This window comes from Rhinopithecus roxellana, chromosome 7, assembly GCF_007565055.1.
Source record: "Rhinopithecus roxellana isolate Shanxi Qingling chromosome 7, ASM756505v1, whole genome shotgun sequence".
NCBI classification, from domain to species: Eukaryota; Metazoa; Chordata; class Mammalia; order Primates; family Cercopithecidae; genus Rhinopithecus; species Rhinopithecus roxellana.
The window spans coordinates 27655817-27680519 of NC_044555.1; the positions used below are offsets into that span (position 1 = coordinate 27655817).

At 43.8% G+C, this 24703-nt stretch overlaps 1 protein-coding gene and 1 non-coding gene across 5 annotated transcripts; both read right to left on the minus strand.

The window, feature by feature from the left end:
- Window positions 1-543: 543 nt before the first annotated feature.
- Window positions 544-23222, minus strand: RGN (regucalcin). Of its 4 annotated transcripts, XM_030933976.1 has the most exons (8): window positions 22798-23222; window positions 14412-15025; window positions 14039-14216; window positions 10464-10646; window positions 3942-4157; window positions 2036-2167; window positions 1632-1786; window positions 544-958 (listed from the first exon to the last, which is right to left on the minus strand). In XM_030933976.1, the coding sequence occupies exons 3-8, from the start codon at window positions 14199-14201 to the stop codon at window positions 908-910; spliced, it is 900 nt and encodes a 299-aa protein (XP_030789836.1). In that variant the 5' UTR covers window positions 14202-14216; window positions 14412-15025; window positions 22798-23222; the 3' UTR covers window positions 544-907. The 4 variants fall into 4 exon arrangements, with proteins under 4 accessions (XP_030789836.1, XP_030789835.1, XP_030789838.1 ...); XM_030933975.1 differs by lacking the exon at window positions 14412-15025; XM_030933978.1 differs by lacking the exon at window positions 3942-4157.
- On the minus strand, window positions 7188-7294 carry LOC115898810. The gene has a single exon (XR_004058475.1). It is a non-coding gene; the product is annotated as a U6 spliceosomal RNA (small nuclear RNA).
- Window positions 23223-24703: the final 1481 nt, after the last annotated feature.

Sequence of the window (24703 nt, forward strand, 5' to 3'; positions counted from 1 at the left end):
GATATTGTCAAGCTGATTTGAAAATTTATATGGAAGGTCAAAGGAATTAAAATAGCCAAAGCTATTTTGAAGAAGAGCAAAGTTAGAGAAATCACACTACCTAATTTTAAGACGAATTTACAGTGACAGAAAGCAGATCAGTGGTTTCCTGGGGGCAGCGAACAGGCAGGTGGAGGGGCTGAAGGAAAGGATTACGACGGGACAAGGAAAGTTTTGGGGTAGTAGATAGATTCATTATCTTGTTTGTGGTGTTGGTTTCATGAATATATGTGACAAATTTGTCAAATTGTACACTTTAAATATGTACAGGCCAATTATAACTCAATAAAGCTATTTTTGAAATGTCTTTCCAAAGAGACATATTACTTTTACATCCAGTAGGTGGCAGCTGGAACCATGGATTTTGACAGTATGTTTGAGTCTTATCCTCCAGCCGTATTTTAGATTGTAAAATAACATATAGGAAGTGTAATATCTATGTAGGTTAGTTAGCACTGTGGTATATTTTATAAGATTATGATGAAAATAAAAGGGAACATAATAGGTCATTACCAGATTATTATTTATTGTTCCTTGAAGCTTTAATATAGTTAAGTATGAAATGCAGAATCAAGAAGAGATATGTACCCACCCACCCTGGCAATTTACAAAGAATCAAGAGGCTGATTGACAGTTGAACGATTCTTTGCTCTTCTATAGTACCTTTTACAGAAAGCCTTAGAAGTGTTATCAAAGCCACCTGTCACTCCTTGTTAAAAACGCTCTGCCTTTTAAAAGTTGTAAATTAAAACTTAACCCTGTTAATGATATCATTGCCTCATTTTTCTTTCTAACTACGTTGAAATTTCAGTCCCAGGATTCTCTAGTTGTCTTCAGAGCTCCCTGTGGCAGGAAAGAAGACCTGTCCTCATCCTGCATAGGAGTAGGGAGCAGTTCCTTTGACCCCCAGACCAGTTATCTGTTGAAAAAGAAAAGAGAGAATCTCAGGCGAAAGGTAATTCACAAGTATTCTTCAAAAGCATTTTTATGATTTGTAATAATATACTTAGCCACCTATTATCTTTGTTTTATTTCCTATCATAAAAAGGAATTACCTGACTGGATATTTATGGTCCAACCCAATTATTCATATAGTTTATAATTCAACTAGCAATCTTTTACGACTAACTTAGATTTAAAACTGAATTAGTTCTATCATCTGCTGCCTGCTAAGAAAGGGGTTTCTACATTATGTATTTCTTTTCAGCTCAAAAGCTCTACGATTTTTATCAGTGTTTATTCTACTGCTAAAAGATGTTAAAAATCTGAAAAATCCTTAAGACATCAAAACAATCAACTGATCTTCTAGGCATGTTGTAAATATTGGTTTCCCAAGTTCATTCTACTGATTTGAAGAGTTTCAATAAACAGGAAGTAAAAAAATTTAATGTACAAAGTAGGCTAAACACATCATCTTGGAATTGGGATAACTTACTCTCTAGAAAATCGAAATAAAATGTTTTTCAGTCTAGCATAATGAGCTTAACATGCTAAATAGGATTATGCTTTAGAAGTATGCAAAAGTACCAATCACTCAGTTACTTACAGGGGATTTTCCCCAATCCCCAAAATCAAAGAAATGGTCGTATCACCTTGAAAATTCCACCAGCTTCAGGCTGCCTCAAAAGGCCCTCGGGGTCCATCCCATCCCGGGCGCAGGTCACATACATTTCAGAGTAATTCTTCCCTCCAAAGCAGCATGAAGTTATTTTATCAACAGGCAGCTTCACAGTTTGAAGTCTTTTCCCTAGACCACAAAGTATTTTATTTAAAGTTTAGTTGCAGCAATTTCCAACCTGTGTATTGTTTCTAGGGAAGATCTAAGAAGACTGTGGGGGTCAGGATTCATCTGTGCATTTAATATTCAATCTGCTTTCCCTGACAATTTATTTTGAGCAAAAAGATGCACTTCTACAGGAAAAGAAATTCTGACTAACTTTCGGGCTATATCTCTGCTTGGCCATGACAAGGATTTTTCATTTTGCTGTGGGCCTACCTGTCACAGGATCTAAACGAATCACTCTTCCTCCGTTGTAACAGGCCACCCAGAGCTTCCCCTCAGCATCAATACACATTCCATCTGGGATTTGTTCTTCTTTTTCGAGCTTGTAAACACTTCTGCGGTTGGCTATGGTTAAAAGGCAAAAACAAAAACAGAACCACAACAAAACAACAGGCCACTAAATACTGAGAATCAAACAGGGAGCTCTCAAGCTGGTTATAAATACTGATCACTTCAGCTTATCCAGTGTCTGGCATGTGAACAAAGGATTTTTACCACATGATTGGGATGGATTCATTGTCTTTTGTTTGGGTACAGGCATCTGTTTAAGCATTCAGAGGGAGAGAGAAAAAAGAAAGCAGAATTCTTACTAAAAGACCAATAATAGTTCTTTTTGAAGCTGACCTGAACTGGGGCCCTGCATGTCTATGTCAAGTACATGTCAGCTTGTGGTTAGACCTTTGCTGTTTCAGTTACAAAACTCTTGAGATCCACAAGGCAACTTAATGGTACCACGTGAACAGTTCATGCACAAAAACTAGCAAGATATATGAGTTCTTTTTCTGCCTGACTGAGTGCTCCAAAATCAAGACTAAATATTAGAAGAGCCTGTTTCTGGCAGGAGGGGCACGCAGAAACCACCTAGGTGCCCTTAAGCGGGGGTAACCGTGGTATACAAAAAACAAATATCAAAATCCAGAACTTTATGCTACAAAGTCCAGGTCACTACAGTCATCAGATTGAGGTATAATGGAAAAATGTTAAAACCACGTATAATGACAATGGGTACAAACAGTCATAAAAAAGAGGACTACATCCTTCTTTCTTTTCCTTCCTTCCTTCCTTCCTTCCTTCCTTCCTTCCTTCCTTCCTTCCTTCCTTCCTTCCTTCTCTCTCTCTCTCTCTCTCTCTTTCTCTCTTTCTCTCTCTCTCTCTCTCTCTCTCTCTCTCTCTCTCTCTCTCTCTCTCTTTCTTTCTTTCTTTCTTTCTTTCTTTCTTTCTTTCTTTCTTTCTTTCTTTCTTCTTTCTTTCTTTTCTTGATGGAGTCTCTCTGTTGCCAGGCAGGAGTACAGTGGCACGATCTCGGCTCACTGCAACCCCTGCCTCCCGGGTTCAAGCGATTCTCCTGCCTCAGCCTCCGAAGCACTACATATTTCAAAGCAAAACATCTGCACCAGAATAGTTTGCCTCTGATTAAATCTGCATGCAGAGTTCTGGGGATATTTTTTCGAAGTCATTTTTATTATTAGTGTTGCTCTTTTGTTTCATAAAAGGTTTGGCACCTTTCATGAAACAGTTTCAAGGACTCCCTTCTAGATTCTAAAGAATTCCTTCCCTCCCATTTTCCAACTATGGCTCCTTTCAAGCATATTGATGGAGTTGGACAACGTGCAATTACTTTTTTTTTTGCGTTTCCATTTTGAAAGGTTGGTAATTAGCTTCTGAGTACTTGCCTATGGTTAACTAAAGTACAAACAAGAAACAGCAATCAAAAACCTCAAGGTTTCTGTTCTTTTGCACCAATATTCCGTTAAGTATTATCTGCCTTTAGGCACCTCCTGGTAGAACAGGATGCCTTTTGCAGTGAGCCTCTTTCTGGTGATGATGGCAAGGAAGGGGATTGAGAATCTATATTTGTATTAATTATTTTTTATTAGCTTCCCCAGATCTATCCACATTATGCCAAACTCTTGCCATATTTAAATATGTTGAGGGCCATGATTTGACTGGCAGCACAGTCAAGTATGTGCTATCATTACTATATTGGAATAGTAGCATCAGAAAGCTCTCCATTTAAGTAAGGACCTCTTCACATGAGGCGAGGGAGAGGCGCCTTACTAGTCACAAACATATGAAAACAATACCGGCAGCACTGAGACAAATAATGAAAAATACATACAGATCTGTCCTGTCTGCAGGTCATAGTCAAAGGCATCCACGGAGTAGGACAGGCTGTCAATGTAATAGAAGATTTTGTGGTCTAGCGACCAATCCAAACCATTGGAGATGTCCACCTGGTCAAAGTACTTTTTCACGTAGTGGTCAGGAAAGAGGGAGTACAGGGCTCCCTGGTGCCGCTCAAGAACTGCCGGAGCTGTTTCCTCAGCCATGGTGCCTATGAAAACCAAAGAGCACTAAGCTCTGCCCCACAGCATCTTGCCCCATGCACGACACCATCCTTTCTCACCAGGGATCCTTTCCAGTGATTAAATCAAAGGAAATCATTATACAATTCTAATCTGGGCCCTATATATTTTTAAAAAATGACAATTACCTTGCGTATAATGCAAATTAAAACTGTGCCTAGAGGTTCTGGTTCAAAATAAGAAGGAGTAAACATGCATGAACCTCATTTTCTCCCACTGAGCACAGCTATAAAACCTGGATAAAATACATGGCACAGCCGTCTTAGAACTCTGAAAAGCAAATATTAGCAGGTAGCTCAGGGAAGAACAGCAGACGTAGAAGTACCATGGAATTGATGGTGAGCTCTTCATTTTCTTCTCTGGTATCTGCCAGCCTGAACTCAACGCACCCTGAAATCTGGAAATGTGCACTGTGGTGCAGACAGAGATCCAAGAGAAACCCCTTAGATCTGGTTCAAGGAGCAGAAAAGGAAACTCCTGAAGCTCAGAGAGAGTGGAGAAAATCCCTAGGTTATTTTCCACTTCTTTTTCTCCATTCTCTCATGCACCAGTCCCCAGACAAGTCTGCAGCAGGGGTAGCAATGGCAGAGAGAATGGCCAGCAGCAGGAAACTGTAGGAATGCAAACTCCAAGGGAAGGAGACGTTCATCTCCATTGGGTGAAGCTGCAGCCCCAAAAGGGTGACGCCAAATACTGTTGCTTTTATATTATCTTTCTCTGTCCTTGCTGCTTGGCCCCAGAGGCAGCCTAGTCATAGAAATGGTTGGTTTCTGGCTGGTGGAATGAAAAGGAGAGGTCCAGGAAACTGGAAATGACTGACAGATAGTGAAGGGGCAGTTGCTCAGGAACGCAATCCCGTTAAGCTGTTTACGATCTCCTAGGCTCACCCCAACTTGGACTTATACATGCATGAATTGGATTTGAATTAGCCTACTGAAGACATTGAGAGCAGAGCTGATAGAACTCCTTCTGGGTCCCAGACTGACCACTGAGTGGCACACGTGTGGGACAGATCCTAATAACATCTAATAAAAAACAGGTTGGAACTTGTGGCCTGAACCTACACGTATACATTGCCTGCTAAGACAACTATAACAACATTCTTCAAAGGATTTCTTCTTCCTCTTCCTCCTCCTCCTCCTCTTCCTCTTCCTCCTTCTCCTTCTCTTCTTCCTCCTCCTCCTCTTCTTCCTTCTTCCTTCTTTCTTCTTTCTTCTTCGATATGTCATCCAGGCTGGAGTGTTGTGGCACGATCATGGCTCACTGCAGTCTCAATCTCCCAGGCTCAGGCAATTGTCCTACCTCAGCCTCCCGAGTGGCTGGGGCTACAGGCACATACCACCACGCCAGGCTAGGTTTGTTTGTTTTGTTTTGTTTTTGTTTTTGTATTTTGAGTAGAGACGGGGTTTTGCCATGTTGCCCAGGCTGGTCTCAAACTCCTAGACTCACTCTGGTTGCCCAGGCTGGAGTGCAGTGATGCGGTCTCAGCTCATGCAGCCTCGACCTCCTCTAGGCTCAGGTGATTCTCCTACCTCAGCCTCCCGAGTAGCTCAAGCAACTCAAGCAATCCACCTGCCTTGGCCTCCAAAGTGCTGGGGTCACAGGCATGAGCTGCCATGCCAAACCCCCTCATTCTTCTTCTCCTTCGCCTTCTCCTTCTCCTTCTTCTTCTTCTTTTTTTTTTTTTTTTAGCAGCAGAGTCTTGCTCTGTTGCCCAGGCTGGAGTGCAGTGGCGTGATCACAGCTCACTGCAACCTCAACCTCCGGGACTCAAGCGTTCTTCCCACCTCAGCCTCTGAGCAGCTGGGTCTGTGGGGGTAAGCCACCATGCCTGGCTCATTTGTTTTATTTTTTATTTTTGTAGAGACGGGGTTTCACTGTGTTTCCCAGGCTGGTCTCAAACTCCTGAGCTCAAGTGATCTACCTGCCTCAGCCTCCCAAAGTGCTGGGATTACAGGCTTGAGCCACCATGCCTGGCCAAAGGATTTCAATAAGACTCAGGGCCTCATAATATTCAAAATGTCTAGAACACAACCCCAGATTACTTGGCAACACAAAGAAACATGGAAATCTCGACTCACATAGGAAAAGAGAATCAACAGATGCCAAAAATGAGATGGCACAGATGCCAAAGAGACAATGTAGATGGGAAGCCTGAATAGCAAGCAAGACAGGGTCGATCCTCCCTCCTTGGGGAGAAAGATGTTCCCTTGGCAGTTTCCTGCTCTAGGTCAGTTGGGTTTGTTTCATGGCTCTCCCTGCACACTATCTGCCTCACAGAAAAAGAGGCCTGGAACATGCACATGAATCTCCTGCTGCTTCGAAAGCCGCTTCCTTGGTGGACAGAATAATCTAGAGCCTCAGCTTCATTATCTAGTAACAAGCATAGACAGGTCAAATCTTGGGTGTGGTGATATCTTCAGGATGCGATCACCTTGAGGATCCATCTAGACTATAAGATGACCCCACCTTTTTCTGGGCCTGGGGCACCTCAGAGTAACCTATTAGGTATATACTACTGTACTAGTGTTAGGCATCTGCCAGAATACTGTAGTATTATAACATAATTATATATAATATTATAATATATAAATATAATAGATAATATTATATATAGTTGTATTATATATTATATAATATATAATTATATTAATATATTATCATATAATTGCATTATATATTATATAATATATAATTATATTAATATAATATAATTATATTATAGGTACTTATATAATTATACTATATTATAATATATAAATTAAAATTATATATTATAATATATAAAGTAAAACTATATATTATTATAAGTATAATATTATAGTATTAGTATTAGTGCTATAGAATATTATAGTAATACCTAATAGTTACAACCACAATGACACCTACAATTTTAAGAGGTCTCTTGATGGCCCAGAGACTCCATGCTAAGAATGCAGGACTTGGAGGCCATCTTTATTTTTGTCTCACAAAGTGCCTCAGAACTGTAAACTTTTTAAAAAAATATGGAGCTCTTCATGCATTTGCGTGTCATCCTTGTGCAGGGGCCATGCTAATCTTCTCTGTATTATTCCAATTTTAGTAGATATGCTGCTGAAGCGAGCACAGAACTGTCAAACTTCTACTCAAAAGAGGGAAAGAAAATCAATTTCACCAGGAGGTGAAATATCCAATCACATATCTTTATCCTGCAGAAATTACTGCAGAAGGGCTTCCAACAGATTCTCATCTTTAATCTTTCAACCTGTCCCTGACCATATCTGTGGTTGTATAAAGCCCAGGAAGATGGAAAGCAGTCTACAGTCAGCTGCTCTGACCTCTCCTGCCTTCCAGGTTGAACATGCACAGGGTCAGGACAGCAGGGCCAACAATACGAGGCGGCAGTGTGGGAAGGTGGGAATAGCAGAGATGGAGAATCAACTTTGGCTAACTTAGAAGGTTATTATGATGAGAAATATATGTGAAATGCATTATCTAATTTAAAACTGTAGATAAAATTCTTTTAAACCTGCATATAAGTCATTCTGCAACCATCATAGTAAACTTTGGTTCAAGAAAGAATCATCAACGAATGTAAAACTTAAGGGAGAAATTTCGATGAGGACCAGGATATTTGTGTGGACTTAGAGTATCTCCCCATGTTGTAGCCAGCCTCCAAGATAGCCCCTAATGATTCCCACCTTTCAGCATCCTCACCCTTGGATAGTTCCCTCTGTCATTGTCTGTGTGACCAATAGCATATGGCAGAAGTGATGGTATGTCACTTCTAATTAGCTAAAGACCGTAGCTTCCATCTTGGATCTTGGGTGCATGTGTTTTCTCTCTCTCTCCTCTATCTCTCTGTCTCTCTCTCTCTCTCTCCTCTTATCACTAGTTCTAGGGGCAGCCATGTCCTGAGCAGCCCTATGGAGAGACCCACCAGCTAAGGAACTGAAGTCTCCTGCCAACCCCTATGTGAATGAGCTTAGAAGTGGATCCTTCAGACCTCTTCAGAGAATCCAGCCTTTTCCGAGGCTGCAGCCCCTGCGGAAAGCTTGACTGCAGTCTTATGAGATAGCCTGAACTGGATGCATTCAGCTAAGCTGCACCCAGATTCTTGACCTTCAGAAACCATCTGAGATAATAAATATTTCTTATTTTTAGCCTCTTAGTTTCAGCGTAATTTGTTATCCAGCAATAGATAACTGACAACCCCCACAAATTGCTTATAAATTGCAATTAAAAATAGTTATGCAGTAGATAAATCTGACAGAGCCTTAACCTGGTGATCAAAATCACCAACGAGAGGACACATGGACATCGTGTACCTCCAGATGGGTTACCCTGAGAACAGAACATTATCTATGCAGTATTCCAGTCAGGAATGTATAACATCAACTTGATCACAAGCAAACACCAGACAGATACTAAATAAGGAATGCCCTATTAAAAAAGGGGGAAGTTGGGTAGGGCTAGCTGTATTCTTCAAAAATGGCAATGTTATAAAAAACAACAACAAAAAAAGCTATGAAAATGTTCCAGTTCTAAAAAAGATCAAAGAGATATGAAAAGGAAATGCAATCCATGATCCTAGACTGGATCCTGTGCTGGAGGGAAAAAATGTGAGAAAGAACACTTTTTGCACAATTGACAAAACTGGGATTTAAATAGTATATCATATAAAATGACTCTATCAATGCTAAACTTTTTTAAGTTGATCACTCTAACTGTGGTCATGTAAGAATATGTCATCGTTCTTGGGAAATTCACACTGCAGCATTTTAGGGGTAAAGGCACATAGGATATACATGCAACCTACTCGCACATGATTCTGGAGATAGGCCGGGCGCAGTGGCTCACAAATGTAATCCCAGCACTTGGGAGGATGAGGTGTGAGGATCACTTGAGCTCAGGAGTTCAAGACCAGCCTGGGCAACATAGTGAGATCTCATCTCTATTTTCTTTTTTAATAAAGGATTCCAGAGATAAATATGTTTAGATATATACAGACAGTGAATGATAAAGCAAATGGAACAAAACGTTAGCAATAGGTGAACCTGAGTAAAAGGTATACAATACAAGTGTTGTTTGTACTATTCTTTTTTTTTTTTTTTTTTTTTTTGAGATGGAGCCTCTCTCTATTGCCCAGGCCGGAGTGCAGCGGCGTGACCTTGGCTCACTGCAAGCTCTGCCTCCCAGGTGCACACCATTCTCCTGCCTCAGCCTCCCCAGTAGCTGGGACTACAGGTGCCCCTCACCACACCTGGCTAATTTTTTAATTTTTAGTAGAGACAGGGTTTCACCTTGTTAGCCAGGATGGTCTGAATCTCCTGACCTCATGATCTGCCCGCCTCGGCCTTCCCAAAGTGCTGGGATTACAGGCGTGAGCCACCGCGCCCGGCCTGTACTATTCTTATTTTTTCTGTAAATTTGAAAATATTTCTGATTTAAACATCAACAACAAAACCCCTGTATTTAAAACTCACTTAAACCACCAAAATACCATACAGATTTTAGTCTCTGCTAGAGACGGAAATGCAAATGAAGATTTTTATCATAGGATTTTATGTGTGTGTGTGTGCTACAAGTTACTCAGGCAATAATAAAGAACCCAAGATTCATTACAAATAACACTTCTGAGGTAGTGAGAACTTTCTTTCTTCCTTCCTTCCTTCCTTCCTTCCTTCCTTCCTTCCTTCCTTCCTTCCTTCCTTCCTTCCTTCCTTCCTTCTTCCTTTTCTTTCTTTCTTTCTTTCTCTCTCTCTCTCTTTCTCTTTCTTTCTTTCTCTCTCTCTCTCTCTCTCTCTCTTTCTTTCTTTCTTTCTTTCTTTCTTTCTTTCTTTCTTTCTTTCTTTCTTTCTTTCTTCTTTCTTCTCCTTCCTTCCTTTCCCTCCCTCCCTCCCCCCCCCCCCCCTCTCTCTTTCTTTCTTTCTTTTCTTTCTTTCTTTCTTTCCTTTTGAGACTCTATCAGCCAGATTGGAGTACAGTGGCACGATCTTGGCTCACTGCAGCCTCAAACTACTGGGCTCTGATGATCCTTCCACCTCAGCCTCCTGAGTAGCCGGGACCACAGGTGCACGCCACCACACCCAGCTAATTTTTTGTAATTTTGGTAGAGACGGGATTTCACCATGTTGCTCAGGCTGGTCTCGAACTCCTGGGCTCATGCGATCCACTCGCCTTGGCTCCCAAAGTGCTGGGATTACAGGCGTGAGCCACCACCCTAGCCAGTAGTGAAAACTTTGTATGTCAAAGTATTTCCTCCAAGGCTCAGTAAGTATTAAGAGAAATTTTACCAGCAAAGTACCTCCCGGCGGGATCCACCTTCCCGTCATTGAAGCGATTGTTTTTCTTGTCGTTATCCACTGTGGCCAAGACAACTGCTGATTGTTCTTCCCAGTTCAAAGCACAGAACTTTGTTCCAATGGTGGCAACATAACCTCCCGACTGGCGAAGGGCCACAGAGCTGACTGGGGCATCTGTAGAGGCAAAGCAACAGTTAAAAAGCAGTACCAGTTTAGTGGTTGAGGCCACTGAGGTCACTGTGCTACCTGGCATCTCTTAGAGTGGGAGCCCAGCTCTCATGACAATGGGAGTGCTCTCTTCCTTCTATTGAGTAGGGAAGGCTATGTAACCTAGTACATTTGTTGAGTATGAATTATGTGTGCTGATCTGGGCAGCAATAGATAGAAATGTGAATAAAACCTAATTCCTCTGGAAGCTCCCAGTCTAGTGGAAGCAGAGAAGTGAAAGCACAGTGGCCATGATATGGAGCAGGTGCCACATCCAGTTCAGAGGAGGAGTTTCTAATCTAGGGGCACCGGGACAGTCATCACAGAGCAAGTGATACCCCATTTTGCCAAAAAATGTTCCAGAAAATTCAGAGACACAAACTGAGTTTAGTTATAGCAACTAGGTTTTGTGACATCTCTCTCCCTCTCCAATCCAGGATTTGCCTTTTTTTTTTTTTTTTTTTTTTTGACAGAGTTTTGTTCTTGTTGCCCAGGCTGGAGTGCAGTGGTGCAATCTCAGCTCACTGCAACCTCTGCCTCCTGGGTTCAAGCAATTCTCCTGCCTCAGCCTCCTGAGTAGCTGGGATTACAGGCATGTGCCACCACGCCTGGCTAATTTTTATTTGTATTTTTAGTAGCGATGGGGTTTCACCATGTTGGCCAGGCTGATTTCGAACTCCTGACCTCAGGTTATCCACCTGCCTTGGCCTCCCAAAGTATTGGGATATTAGGCATGAGCCACCGCGCCTGACCCAGGATTTGTCTTTTCTAAGGGGCCCTATTTTATATGTATTTAAATGCAAATTGTTTCTCAGATCCTTTTTTGGAAGTAACCACAGTAAAAAATAATAAACAGATAGAAATGTAGATGTAGAGATAGTATAATCACATCTCTTCATTATATTACTATATTTTATGTTTTTAAATTTTAGGTTTTCTTTGTTTAATATTTTTCCATGTATAAGAAAACTTTTTTTTTGTTTTGTTTTGTTTTGAGATGGAGTCTTGCTCTGTTGCCCAGGCTGGAGTGCAGTGTCATGATCTTGACTCACTGCAACCTCCGCCTCCTGGGTTCAAGGGATTCTCCTGCCTCAGCCTTCCAAGTAGCTGGGATTACAGACTGTGCTACCACGCCTGGCTAATGTTTGCATTTTTAGTAGGGACAGGGTTTCACCATGATGGTCAGGCTGGTCTTGAACTCCTGGCCTCAAGCGATCCACCCACCTCAGCCTCCCAAAAGTGTTGAGATTACAGGCATGAGCTACTGCACCGGGCCAAGAAATTTTTTTTTTTTTAAGTGGAGAGATTGATTGCTGTGGTGAAATAAATTTATAAGAATTGATTTTGAAAACATTTCCTAAGCACCTATTCAGTGTAAGATAATGGGAGCTTCAGGAGTCACCCTTAGCTCAAAGCCCTGCTCACACTTTGATTGGAGTCACCAAGGGTCCCAGGGAATGTGTAGGACAACTCTCATCGGGGATCCCAACCTACAGCCTGAGACTTCTCTTGGTAGCTCTCTAAGCTACTGCTGACACCACAGCTTTTTCCATGGGTTGGGGGCGGGGCGGGGGGGGCGCTTTTCAGATCACAGATTGGCATGTGTGTCTGCTGCAAAAGAGACTAGAAAAGGCAAGGGGACCCCACCCCCATTCTACCCTCAGAGTTCACAGTCATTTTACCACAGTCATACTTCTGGGTGAATTAAAAAGTTGTTCCTGGGGCCGGGCGTGGTGGTTCACGCCTGTAATCCCAGCACTTTGGGAGGCCGAGGCGGGCAGATCACAAGGTCAGGAGATTGAGACCATCCTGGCTAACACAGTGAAACACCGTCTCTACTAAAAATACGAAAAATTAGCTGGGCGTGGTGGCGGGCGCCTGTAGTCCCAGCTACTCAGGAGGCTGAGGCAGTAGAATGGTGTGAACCCGGGAGGTGGAGCTTGCAGTGAGCTGAGATCGCGCCACTGCACTCCAGCCTGGGCGACAGAGCCAGACTCCGTCTCAAAAAAAAAAAAAAAAATGTTGTTCCCTTTCATTTAAAAATAAAGAAGTTTAAAGCGGGCCGTGGTGGCTCATGCCTGTAATCTCCGCACGTTGGGAGGTCAAGGCAGGATAATTGCTTGAGCCCAGGAGTTCAAGACCAGCCTGGGCAATATAGGGAGACCCTGTCTCTACACAAAATAAAAATAAAATTAGCTAGGTGTGGTGGCACACGCCTGTGGTTCCAGCTACTCAGGAGGCTAAGGTGGGAGGATTGCTTGAGCCTGGGAGATTGAGGCTGTAGTGAGCCATGTTTGCATTATTGCACTCCAGCCTGTATGGCAGAGCCAGACCTTGTCTAAAAAAATGAAAAAGTTGAGGTCCCAGTTCCGGGTTGAGAAAGAATGTCCCAAGATTATAGGAATTCCTGATATTTTTTCCCATGGGTTCAGTGAAAACAAGAAACTTTTATCTTTATCGGTAATTACATCAAGCCCATTCCCTTGGGCCATAGAAAGTGATAAATTCCTTCTTTAGAATTCACAGGGCCATAAACGCATCACACTCAAATGCACATGAGATTCCATCATGAATCCTATTTTGTGCAGTGAGCAAAGATGGTCCTGGTTGACTCTTTATACATCCAAAAGCTAGTTTTCACTTTCAAAGAAGGGAGGCACCTGTTTTTGTTCTGTTTTGTTTTGTTTTGAAAATTAAGGTCTTGGCCTGATCCAAGGCAGATAACTAGGTCTTTAACTTTCCATGGTTATCTGAAGGTATTAAGGAAAGACAGGAACTAGGGTAACCCAGCATCCAAACAAAACTGGGAATGGGCTGGGCGTGGTGGCTCATGTCTGTAATCCCAATGCTTTGGGAGGTTGAGGTGGGTGGATCTCTTGAGCCCAGGAGTTTGAGACCAGCCTGGGCAACATGGTGAAACACCATCTCTACAAAAAATACAAACTAGCTGGACGTAGTGGCATACGTCTGTAGTCACAGCTACTAGGGAGGCTGAGGCAGGAGGATCCCTTGAGCCCCAGGAGATCAAGGCTGCAGTGAGCTGTGATCATACCATGGCACTCCAGCCAGGACAACATGGTGAGACCCTGTCTCAAAACAAACAAACAAACAAACAAACAAAAACCAAACAACCCCCCTCCCCCCCAAAAAAAACTAGGAATGTTGCCCCTCATTCAAAGAAGAAGAGGAAAGTATTGACCATCCATAATTAAACCCTGGGTCAGAGTGGAAGGATATGGAGTGGGGACAGACAACATGACAAGTGTATTCAGTGTGCTTTGACAAGAAGGGTGCCGTGGTGACCACCCTTCCCCTGGGAAAAGGTAGCTGGCTGATCTGAGCCCAGCCTTCATCCTTACCCATGGTCACTCGCTGTACTTGCTTGGTGAGTGAATCCCACCGGCAAAGCTTTTTTGCAGGAATGTCTACGAAGAGCAAAGAGTTGGATACTTCCTCCCATACTGGAGACTCACCGCACCGGCAGTTCTCCGGCAAAACACACTCAATCTTAATGGAAGACATGGTCGCAGAGGAGATCTATTGAAGGTAACAGAGGTGAGTGAAAGGTCATCGCACAGAACAAATATAGTAAAACACCTGGCTAAGAACTGGCAAGACTGGATACACTTCCCCCAGGTCAGAGCAGGATATGCAATGTGACAGGGAGAGACACATGTAGGCAAAAGAAAAGAGCTGATAACAGAGACCATAAAACATCTTCAACCAACTTACCAGTGACGTGTTTCTCAAATGATCTTTCAAAAAGAAAACAAAAAAGCAACACCCTGACCTCCACTCCTTGGTGTCTGTGATCCTCTGAAAACTGGTTGTTGAAATAGTGCGAGGCCGCCCTTTAAGTCAATACCCTGGGCCCCAGGGCGGGTCAGGGAGCCGGCAGTTTGCTCATTGGTGGCCCTTCTGGGTGCCTGCAGGGCACTTTCTGCTCCCCCCCTTCTGTTGATGCTGTTGAGCCCCTTCTTTGAGGGTGCAGAGGCCAGGGAACTCCACACCTGTATTTTTCTGAGCTGCTTTACTGATTTATTTTTCTCCTCTGTGTGGTTGATTTTTATGAACTGCATTTTTAGGACTATGTTCACCCCAATGAGAACTCGCTGAATTCGAACTAACACGCATTTTCCAACGCAGACCATGGAAGGAGTGGAGAAAAGGACAGCATTGAACCACCCTGGCAGGAACCGACAGCCCTTCGGTGATTTCTTGCTTCCCAGGAAGACACCGTGCCAGTTTGGCAAGGAGTGTTGGACTCCACAGGAGAGGAACATTCTATGCTGGGACTTTAGGCCAGAGACCATGACCAGCGAACTGTGAGAAGACAGAAAAATTATCTGAAAAGGAGAAAAAATCAGATAAGAATCCCATGTGGGAGAGGAAAGACAGGCAACTTTCAAGAGCAATCTTTTCTTTCTGTACCTCTGCCCTGAGTAGGCGGTTTCCAGGAATGATCCACACTGCCTGCATTTGTCAGGCACAGGGGCTCAGGCCTGTAATCCTAGCTCTTTAGGAGGCTGAGGCAGGAGGATTGCTTGGACCCAGGAGTCTGGGACCGGTGTGGGCAACATAGTGAGACCCTGACTTTACAAAACAACAAAAAATTAGCGGGTGTAATGGCACATGCCTGTGGTCCTAGCTACTCGGGAGGCTGAGGTGGGAGGATCATTTGAGTCCGGGTGATGGAGGCTGAAGTGAGCTGTGATCATGCCATTGCACTCCAGCCTGGGCAACAGAGCAAGAACCTGTCTCTAAATAAATAAATAAAAATTGCCTGCATCTTCATCCTTCTCCCAGGATAGCTATCTGCTTTGAAGTAAGTGATCCTACACGTGGGTGGGCAAATGAATAGAGGGGAGAAAAAGAAAAATAATGTTTGATCTAATATTTCCTCCAATAAACTATATTTTAAAAAAGAAACACATGCCGGGCGTGGTGGCTCACGTCTGTAATCCCAGCACTTTGGGAGGCTGAGCCAGGTGGATCACGAGGTCAGGAGTTCAAGACCAGCCTGACCAACATGGTGAAACCGCATCTCTATTAAAAATACAAAAAAATGAGGGGCAGAGCAAGATGGCCGAATAGGAAGAGCTCCAGTCTCCAACTCCCAGCGCGAGCGACACAGAAGACCGGTGATTTCTGCATCTTCAACTGAGGTACTGGGGTCATCTCACTAGGGAGTGCCGGACAATCGGTGCTGGTCAGTTGCTGCAGCCTGACCAGCGAGAGCTGAAGCAGGGCGAGGCATCGCCTCACCTGGGAAGCGCAAGGGGGAAGGGTATCCCTTTTCCTAGCCAGGGGAACTGAGACACACAACACCTGGAAAATCGGGTAACTCCCACCCCAATACTGCGCTGTAAGCATACAGGCACACCAGAAGAATATATCCCTCACCTGGCCGGGAGGGTCCCACGCCCATGGAGCCTCCCTCATTGTTAACACAGCAGTCTGCAGCGATCTAACCGCGAGGCAGCAGCGAGCCTGGGGGAGGGGCGCCCGCCATTGCTGAGGCTTAAGTAGTTAAACAAAGCCGCTGGGAAGCGCGAACTGGGTGGAGCTCACAGCAGCTCAAGGAAACCTGCCTGTCTCTATAGACGCCACCTCTGGGGGCAGGGCTCAGCTAAAAAAACAACAGGGGAAGCAACAGAGGCCTGAGCAGACGCGAACGACTCTGTCTGACAGCTTTGAAGAGAGCAGTGGATCTCCCAACACGGAGGTTGAGATCTGAGAACGGACAGACTGCCTGCTCAAGTGGGTCCCTCACCCCTGAGTAGCCTCACTGGGAGACATCCCCCACTAGGGGCAGTCTGACACCCCACACCTCACAGGGTGGAGTACACCCCTGAGAGGAAGCTTCCAAAGTAAGAATCAGACAGGTACACTCGCTGTTCAGCAATATTCTATCTTCTGCAACCTCTGCTGCTGATACCCAGGCAAACAGGGTCTGGAGTGGACCTCAAGCAATCTCCGACAGACCTATAGCTGAGGGTCCTGACTGTCAGAAGGAAAACTATCAAACAGGAAGGATACATATACCAAAACCCCATCAGTACGTCACCATCATCAAAGACCAGAGACAGATAAAACCACAAAGATGGGGAAAAAGCAGGGCAGAAAAGCTGGAAATTCAAAAAATAAGAGCGCATCTCCCCCTGCAAAGGAGCGCAGCCCATCGCCAGCAACGGATCGAAGCTGGTCAGAGAATGACTTTGACGAGATGAGAGAAGAAGGCTTCAGTCCATCAAACTTCTCAGAGCTAAAGGAGGAATTACGTACCCAGCACAAAGAAACTAAAAATCTTGAAAAAAGAGTGGAAGAATTGACAGCTAGACTAATTAATGCAGAGAAGGTCATAAATGAAATGACAGAGATGAAAACCATGACACGAGAAATACGTGACAAATGCACAAGCTTCAGTAACCGACTCGATCAACTGGAAGAAAGAGTATCAGCGATTGAGGATCAAATGAATGAAATGAAGCGAGAAGAGAAACCAAAAGAAAAAAGAAGAAAAAGAAATGAACAAACCCTACAAGAAGTATGGGATTATGTAAAAAGACCAAATCTACGTCTGATTGGGGTGCCTGAAAGTGAGGGGGAAAATGGAACCAAGTTGGAAAACACTCTTCAGGATATCATCCAGGAGAACTTCCCCAACCTAGTAGGGCAGGCCAACATTCAAATTCAGGAAATACAGAGAACACCACAAAGATACTCCTCGAGAAGAGCAACTCCAAGACACATAATTGCCAGATTCACCAAAGTTGAAATGAAGGAAAAAATCTTAAGGGCAGCCAGAGAGAAAGGTCGGGTTACCCACAAAGGGAAGCCCATCAGACTAACAGCAGATCTCTCGGCAGAAACTCTACAAGCCAGAAGAGAGTGGGGGCCAATATTCAACGTTCTTAAAGAAAAGAATTTTAAACCCAGAATTTCATATCCAGCCAAACTAAGTTTCATAAGTGAAGGAGAAATAAAATCCTTTACAGATAAGCAAATGCTTAGAGATTTTGTCACCACCAGGCCTGCCTTACAAGAGACCCTGAAGAAAGCCCTAAACATGGAAAGGAACAACCGGTACCAGCCATTGCAAAAACATGCCAAAATGTAAAGACCATCGAGGCTAGGAAGAAACTGCATCAACTAACGAGCAAAATAACCAGTTATCATAATGGCAGGATCAAGTTCACACATAACAATATTAACCTTAAATGTAAATGGACTAAATGCTCCAATTAAAAGACACAGACTGGCAAACTGGATAAAGAGTCAAGACCCATCAGTCTGCTGTATTCAGGAGACCCATCTCACATGCAGAGACATACATAGGCTCAAAATAAAGGGATGGAGGAAGATCTACCAAGCAAATGGAGAACAAAAAAAAGCAGGGGTTGCAATCCTAGTCTCTGATAAAACAGACTTTAAACCATCAAAGATCAAAAGAGACAAAGAAGGCCATTACATAATGGTAAAGGGATCAATTCAACAGGAAGAGCTAACTATCCTAAATATATATGCACCCAATACAGGAGCACCCAGATTCATAAAGCAAGTCCTTAGAGACTTACAAAGAGACTTAGACTCCCATACAATAATAATGGGAGACTTCAACACTCCACTGTCAACATTAGACAGATCATCGAGACAGAAAGTTAACAAGGATATCCAGGAATTGAACTCATCTCTGCACCAAGCGGACCTAATAGACATCTATAGAACTCTCCACCCCAAATCAACAGAATATACATTCTTCTCAGCACCACATCGCACTTATTCCAAAATTGACCACATAATTGGAAGTAAAGCACTCCTCAGCAAATGTAAAATAACAGAAATTATAACAAACTGTCTCTCAGACCACAGTGCAATCAAACTAGAACTCAGGACTAAGAAACTCAATCAAAACCGCTCAACTACATGGAAACTGAACAACCTGCTCCTGAATGACTACTGGGTACATAACGAAATAAAGGCAGAAATAAAGATGTTCTTTGAAACCAATGAGAACAAAGATACAACATACCAGAATCTCTGGGACACATTTAAAGCAGTGTGTAGAGGGAAATTTATAGCACTAAATGTCCACAAGAGAAAGCAGGAAAGATCTAAAATTGACACTCTAACATCACAATTAAAAGAACTAGAGAGGCAAGAGCAAACACATTCAAAAGCTAGCAGAAGGCAAGAAATAACTAAGATCAGAGCAGAACTGAAGGAGATAGAGACACAAAAAACCCTCCAAAAAATCAATGAATCCAGGAGTTGGTTTTTTGAAAAGATCAACAAAATTGACAGACCGCTAGCAAGACTAATAAAGAAGAAAAGAGAGAGGAATCAAATAGATGCAATAAAAAATGATAAAGGGGATATCACCACTGACCCCACAGAAATACAAACTACCATCAGAGAATACTATAAACACCTCTACGCAAATCAACTAGAAAATCTAGAAGAAATGGATAATTTCCTGGACACTTACACTCTTCCAAGACTAAACCAGGAAGAAGTTGAATCCCTGAATAGACCAATAGTAGGCTCTGAAATTGAGGCAACAATTAATAGCCTACCCACCAAAAAAAGTCCAGGACCAGATGGATTCACAGCTGAATTGTACCAGAGGTACAAGGAGGAGCTGGTACCATTCTTTCTGAAACTATTCCAATCAACAGAAAAAGAGGGAATCCTCCCTAACTCATTTTATGAGGCCAACATCATCCTGATACCAAAGCCTGGCAGAGACACAACAAAAAAAGAGAATTTTAGACCAATATCCCTGATGAACATTGATGCAAAAATCCTCAATAAAATACTGGCAAACCGGATTCAGCAGCACATCAAAAAGCTTATCCACCATGATCAAGTGGGCTTCATCCCTGGGATGCAAGGCTGGTTCAACATTCGCAAATCAATAAACATACTCCAGCATATAAACAGAACCAAAGTCAAGAACCACATGATTATCTCAATAGATGCAGAAAAGGCTTTTGACAAAATTCAACAGCCCTTCATGCTAAAAACGCTCAATAAATTCGGTATTGATGGAACGTACCTCAAAATAATAAGAGCTATTTATGACAAACCCACAGCTAATAGCATACTGAATGGGCAAAAACTGGAAAAATTCCCTTTGAAAACTGGCACAAGACAGGGATGCCCTCTCTCACCACTCCTATTCAACATAGTGTTGGAAGTTCTGGCTAGGGCAATCAGGCAAGAGAAAGAAATCAAGGGTATTCAGTTAGGAAAAGAAGAAGTCAAATTGTCCCTGTTTGCAGATGACATGATTGTATATTTAGAAAACCCCATTGTCTCAGCCCAAAATCTCCTTAAGCTGATAAGCAACTTCAGCAAAGTCTCAGGATACAAAATTAATGTGCAAAGATCACAAGCATTCTTATACACCAGTAACAGACAAACAGAGAGCCAAGTCAGGAATGAACTTCCATTCACAATTGCTTCAAAGAGAATAAAATACCTAGGAATCCAACTTACAAGGGATGTAAAGGACCTCTTCAAGGAGAACTACAAACCACTGCTCAGTGAAATCAAAGAGGACACAAACAAATGGAAGAACATAGCATGCTCATGGATAGGAAGAATCAATATCGTGAAAATGGCCATACTGCCCAAGGTTATTTATAGTTTCAATGCCATCCCCATCAAGCTACCAATGAGTTTCTTCACAGAATTGGAAAAAACTGCTTTAAAGTTCATATGGAACCAAAAAAGAGCCCGCATTGCCAAGACAATCCTAAGTCAAAAGGACAAAGCTGGAGGCGTCAGGCTACCTGACTTCAAACTATACCACAAGGCTACAGTAACCAAAACAGCATGGTACTGGTACCAAAACAGAGCTATAGACCAATGGAACAGAACAGAGTCCTCAGAAATAATACCACACATCTACAGCCATCTGATCTTTGACAAACCTGAGAGAAACAAGAAATGGGGAAAGGATTCCCTATTTAATAAATGGTGCTGGGAAAATTGACTAGCCATAAGTAGAAAGCTGAAACTGGATCCTTTCCTTACTCCTTATACGAAGATTAATTCAAGATGGATTAGAGACTTAAATGTTAGACCTAATACCATAAAAACCCTAGAAGAAAATCTAGGTAGTACCATTCAGGACATAGGCATGGGCAAGGACTTCATGTCTAAAACACCAAAAGCAACGGCAGCAAAAGCAAAAATTGACAAATGGGATCTAATTAAACTAAAGAGCTTCTGCACAGCAAAAGAAACTACCATCAGAGTGAACAGGCAACCTACAGAATGGGAGAAAATTTTTGCAATCTACTCATCTGACAAAGGGCTAATATCCAGAATCTACAAAGAACTCAAACAAATATACAAGAAAAAAACAACCCCATCAAAAAGTGGGCAAAGGATATGAACAGACATTTCTCAAAAGAAGACATTCATACAGCCAACAGACACATGAAAAAATGCTCATCATCACTCGCCATCAGAGAAATGCAAATCAAAACCACAATGAGATACCATCTCACACCAGCTAGAATGGCAATCATTAAAAAATCAGGAAACAACAGTTGTTGGAGAGGATGTGGAGAAATAGGAACACTTTTACACTGTTGGTGGGATTGTAAACTAGTTCAACCATGATGGAAAACAGTATGGCAATTCCTCAAGGATCTAGAACTAGATGTACCATATGACCCAGCCATCCCACTACTGGGTATATACCCAAAGGATTATAAATTATTCTACTACAAAGACACATGCACACGTATTTTTATTGCGGCACTATTCACAATAGCAAAGACTTGGAATCAACCCAAATGTCCATCTGTGACAGACTGGATTAAGAAAATGTGGCACATATACACCATGGAATACTATGCAGCCATAAAAAAGGATCGGTTTGCGTCCTTTGTAGGGACATGGATGCAGCTGGAAACCATCATTCTTAGCAAACTATCACAAGAAGAGAAAACCAAACACCGCATGTTCTCACTCATAGGTGGGAACTGAACAATGAGATCACTTGGACTCGGGAAGGGGAACATCACACACCGGGGCCTATCATGGGGAGGGGGTAGGGGGGAGGGATTGCACTGGGGAGTTATACATGATATAAATGATGAATTGATGGGTGCTGACGAGTTGATGGGTGCAGCACACCAACATGGCACAAATATACATATGTAACAAACCTGCACGTTATGCACATGTACCCTAGAACTTAAAGTATAATAAAAAATAAAAAATAAAAAATAAAAAAAATACAAAAAATTATTCAGGCACGGTGGCGGGTGCCTGTAATCCCAGCTACTCACAAGACTGAGGCAGGGGAATCATTTGAACCTGGGAGGCAGAGGTTGCAGTGAGCCGAGATTGTGCCACTGGATTCTAGCCTGAGCAACAGAGTAAGACTCCTTCTCAAAAACAAACAAACAAACAAACAAACAAAAAACAAAAAAAAAGAAAAAACAAAAAACCAAAACCAAAACAAACAAAAAAACCACAGCCCAAACCAGTCCCAAATACAAAGTGTCCGCATCTGCAGCAGCATTTGGAATGTTTTTTGGCTATTAAAAATGGGCTCAGGCCGGTGCAGGTGGCTCATGCCTGTAATTCCAGCACTTTGGGAGGCTGAGGTGGGAGGATCATTGAGGTCAGGAGTTTGAGACCAGCCCAGGCAACATGGTGAAAGCCCCTCTCTACAAAAAATACAAAAAATTAGTCCAGCTTAGTGGTTCAAGCCTGTGGTCCTAGCTACTAGGGAGGCTGAGGCTGGAGAATCGCTTGAACCTGGGAGGAGGAAGTTGCAGTGAGCGGAGATTGGGCCATGGCACTCCAGCCTGGGCGACAGACTGAGACCTCGTCTTGAAAAAAAAAAGGTGGGGGCGGGCTGTGTTCAGACTCCAAAGGCCTTCATCCTGTCAGTCTTAGATAAGGCTCAAGATCAGAGGCACGAGTTTTGCAATAGCGACTTTTAACCCCATGCTCCCTCATAGAAGCCGGTGGGGAGGGGACAGGGGAGCCAAATGTTCCATTTAGGTCCGGCCCGTGGCCACAAAAGGGGTGGCTGGGCAGCAGGGAGCGGGGACGGGGGCGTCAGGTGCCTGAGCTGCCCCCGGGGTACCTGTGCGGGTGAGAGGCCTCCACAACAGTCTGGTAGAGCCGCTGGGGCCTCGGGCGACGGTGACGGCGACAGTGACAGAGAGGCCCTGGGAATCTGAAGGTTGAGCCTGCCTCGTCCCTGGCGCAGGCTTTGCAGAGGGCGCACCAGCCAGCCCGGTTGAAAGGGCCCGGGTTCCTGGGTGGGCACAGGGCAGTCAGTCTCCTTCTGGCTGCCCCCGATCGGGAGATTGGGACGGGACGAGCGGGTCTGGCTCTGTTGTCGCCGGGGCCTTTCCTTTCCAGGGAGGGGGCGGGGAGGCCGTCCTGGCTCGGCACTCGCCAGGCTGAAGACTTCTCAGGCGGCTCGAAGGTCAGGCAGCGGGCCGAGGAGAGGGGAAACGCCTCCTGGGACCCGGCAGCTTGGTAGGTGGATGGCACGGGCCTGGGACCCCGCCCCGTCCCCGTCCCTGTCCCCCGCGGCTGGAAGAATCCTGCAAAGCCGCCCCTGGCAGGCACGGGGATGGTGGGTACAGGCTTACGGCCCAGTGAACCTGAGCTTTGGAGTTTGGACGAATAGCTAGTTTACCTCTTACTTCAACCAAAAAAGTTGTTAAATGCCGAACAGAGAGAGACTGGGAGGGTTAAACCCAAACAGGTAAAAAAGGAAAGAACAAAGCTCCTCTCCATCCTAGTGGAGAAGACCCTGGTGGCTGAAGGCCAACTCTTGCAAAAACTTTTTTGGTGGGGGAAGAGGAAAGGCTCGATTTCATTTTCAAAGCATATGGAAAACACATTCCTCAACAGCACTCACCTCCACAACCCCATTCTCAGCCTAAATGTATTCCTGGTCCTGCCATCTGACAGTACAGGCTTCCTCTAAATAACCCACATTAAAAAAAAAAAAAAAAAAAAAAAAAAAAGGCCAGGGCCAGCACAGTGGTTCAGGCCTGTAATCCCAGCACTTGGGGAGGTCGAGGCAGGTGGATCACTTGAGGTCCCAGCCTGGCCAACATGGTGAAACCCCATTTCTACTAGCTGGGCATGGTGGTGCATGCCTGTAGTCCCAGCTACTCAGGAGGCTGAGGCAGGAGAATTGGTTGAACCCGGGAGGCGGAGGTTGTGGTGAGCCAAGAACACGCCACTGCACTCCAGTCTGGGCGAGAAAGTGAGACACTGTCTCAAAAAATAGTAATAAATAAAGTAAAAAAACAAAGTGTCATAGCACCCTGCAATGGACCCTGAGCACACAAGACCCTTTGAACTTGTGGAGAGTCCCTTCTTGATCTCTGTCATGTTCTAGCCATGTTCTCTGCTTCTCGACTTTGAACTTGCTATTCCCTCTGCCTAGAACACTTTTCTCTGACCACTAATCCAATGCTCCCTTCTTCACTGGACTAACTTCTACCTAAGAGTCAGTTGAATGTCCCCTGCATCAGGAAGACTTGGCTGACCCTCCTGGCTCTCTGACCTATTGCTCTTCCAGGAGTGCCTCGTTATGTTTTATTACATTACTCATCACACTGAGATCCATTGGTTTATCTGTCTCTCCTGCTTTATCAGGATCTCTCTGAGGGTACATCGGGATCTTTTATTACAATATAAGTGCTCTTTATTCGCAGACCACCTGCAGTCAAACAAATCTGGGTTTATTGACTCTTTACAGTGAGGAGGGAGAACACACTCCATGGGGTACCCTGGGACATCTCAGTAACAGGCTGTTAGAAGGAACCTACTATAGGCCAGGCACGGTGATTCACACCTGTAATTCCAGCACTTTCAGGAGGCAGAGGAGGGCGGATCACTTGAGGTCCGGAGTTCGAGACCAGCCTGGCCAACATAGGGGACACCGTCTCTACAAAAAATACAAAAATTAGTGCGTGTGGTGGTGCATGCCTGTAATCCCAGCTACTTGGGGGGCTGGGGCAGGA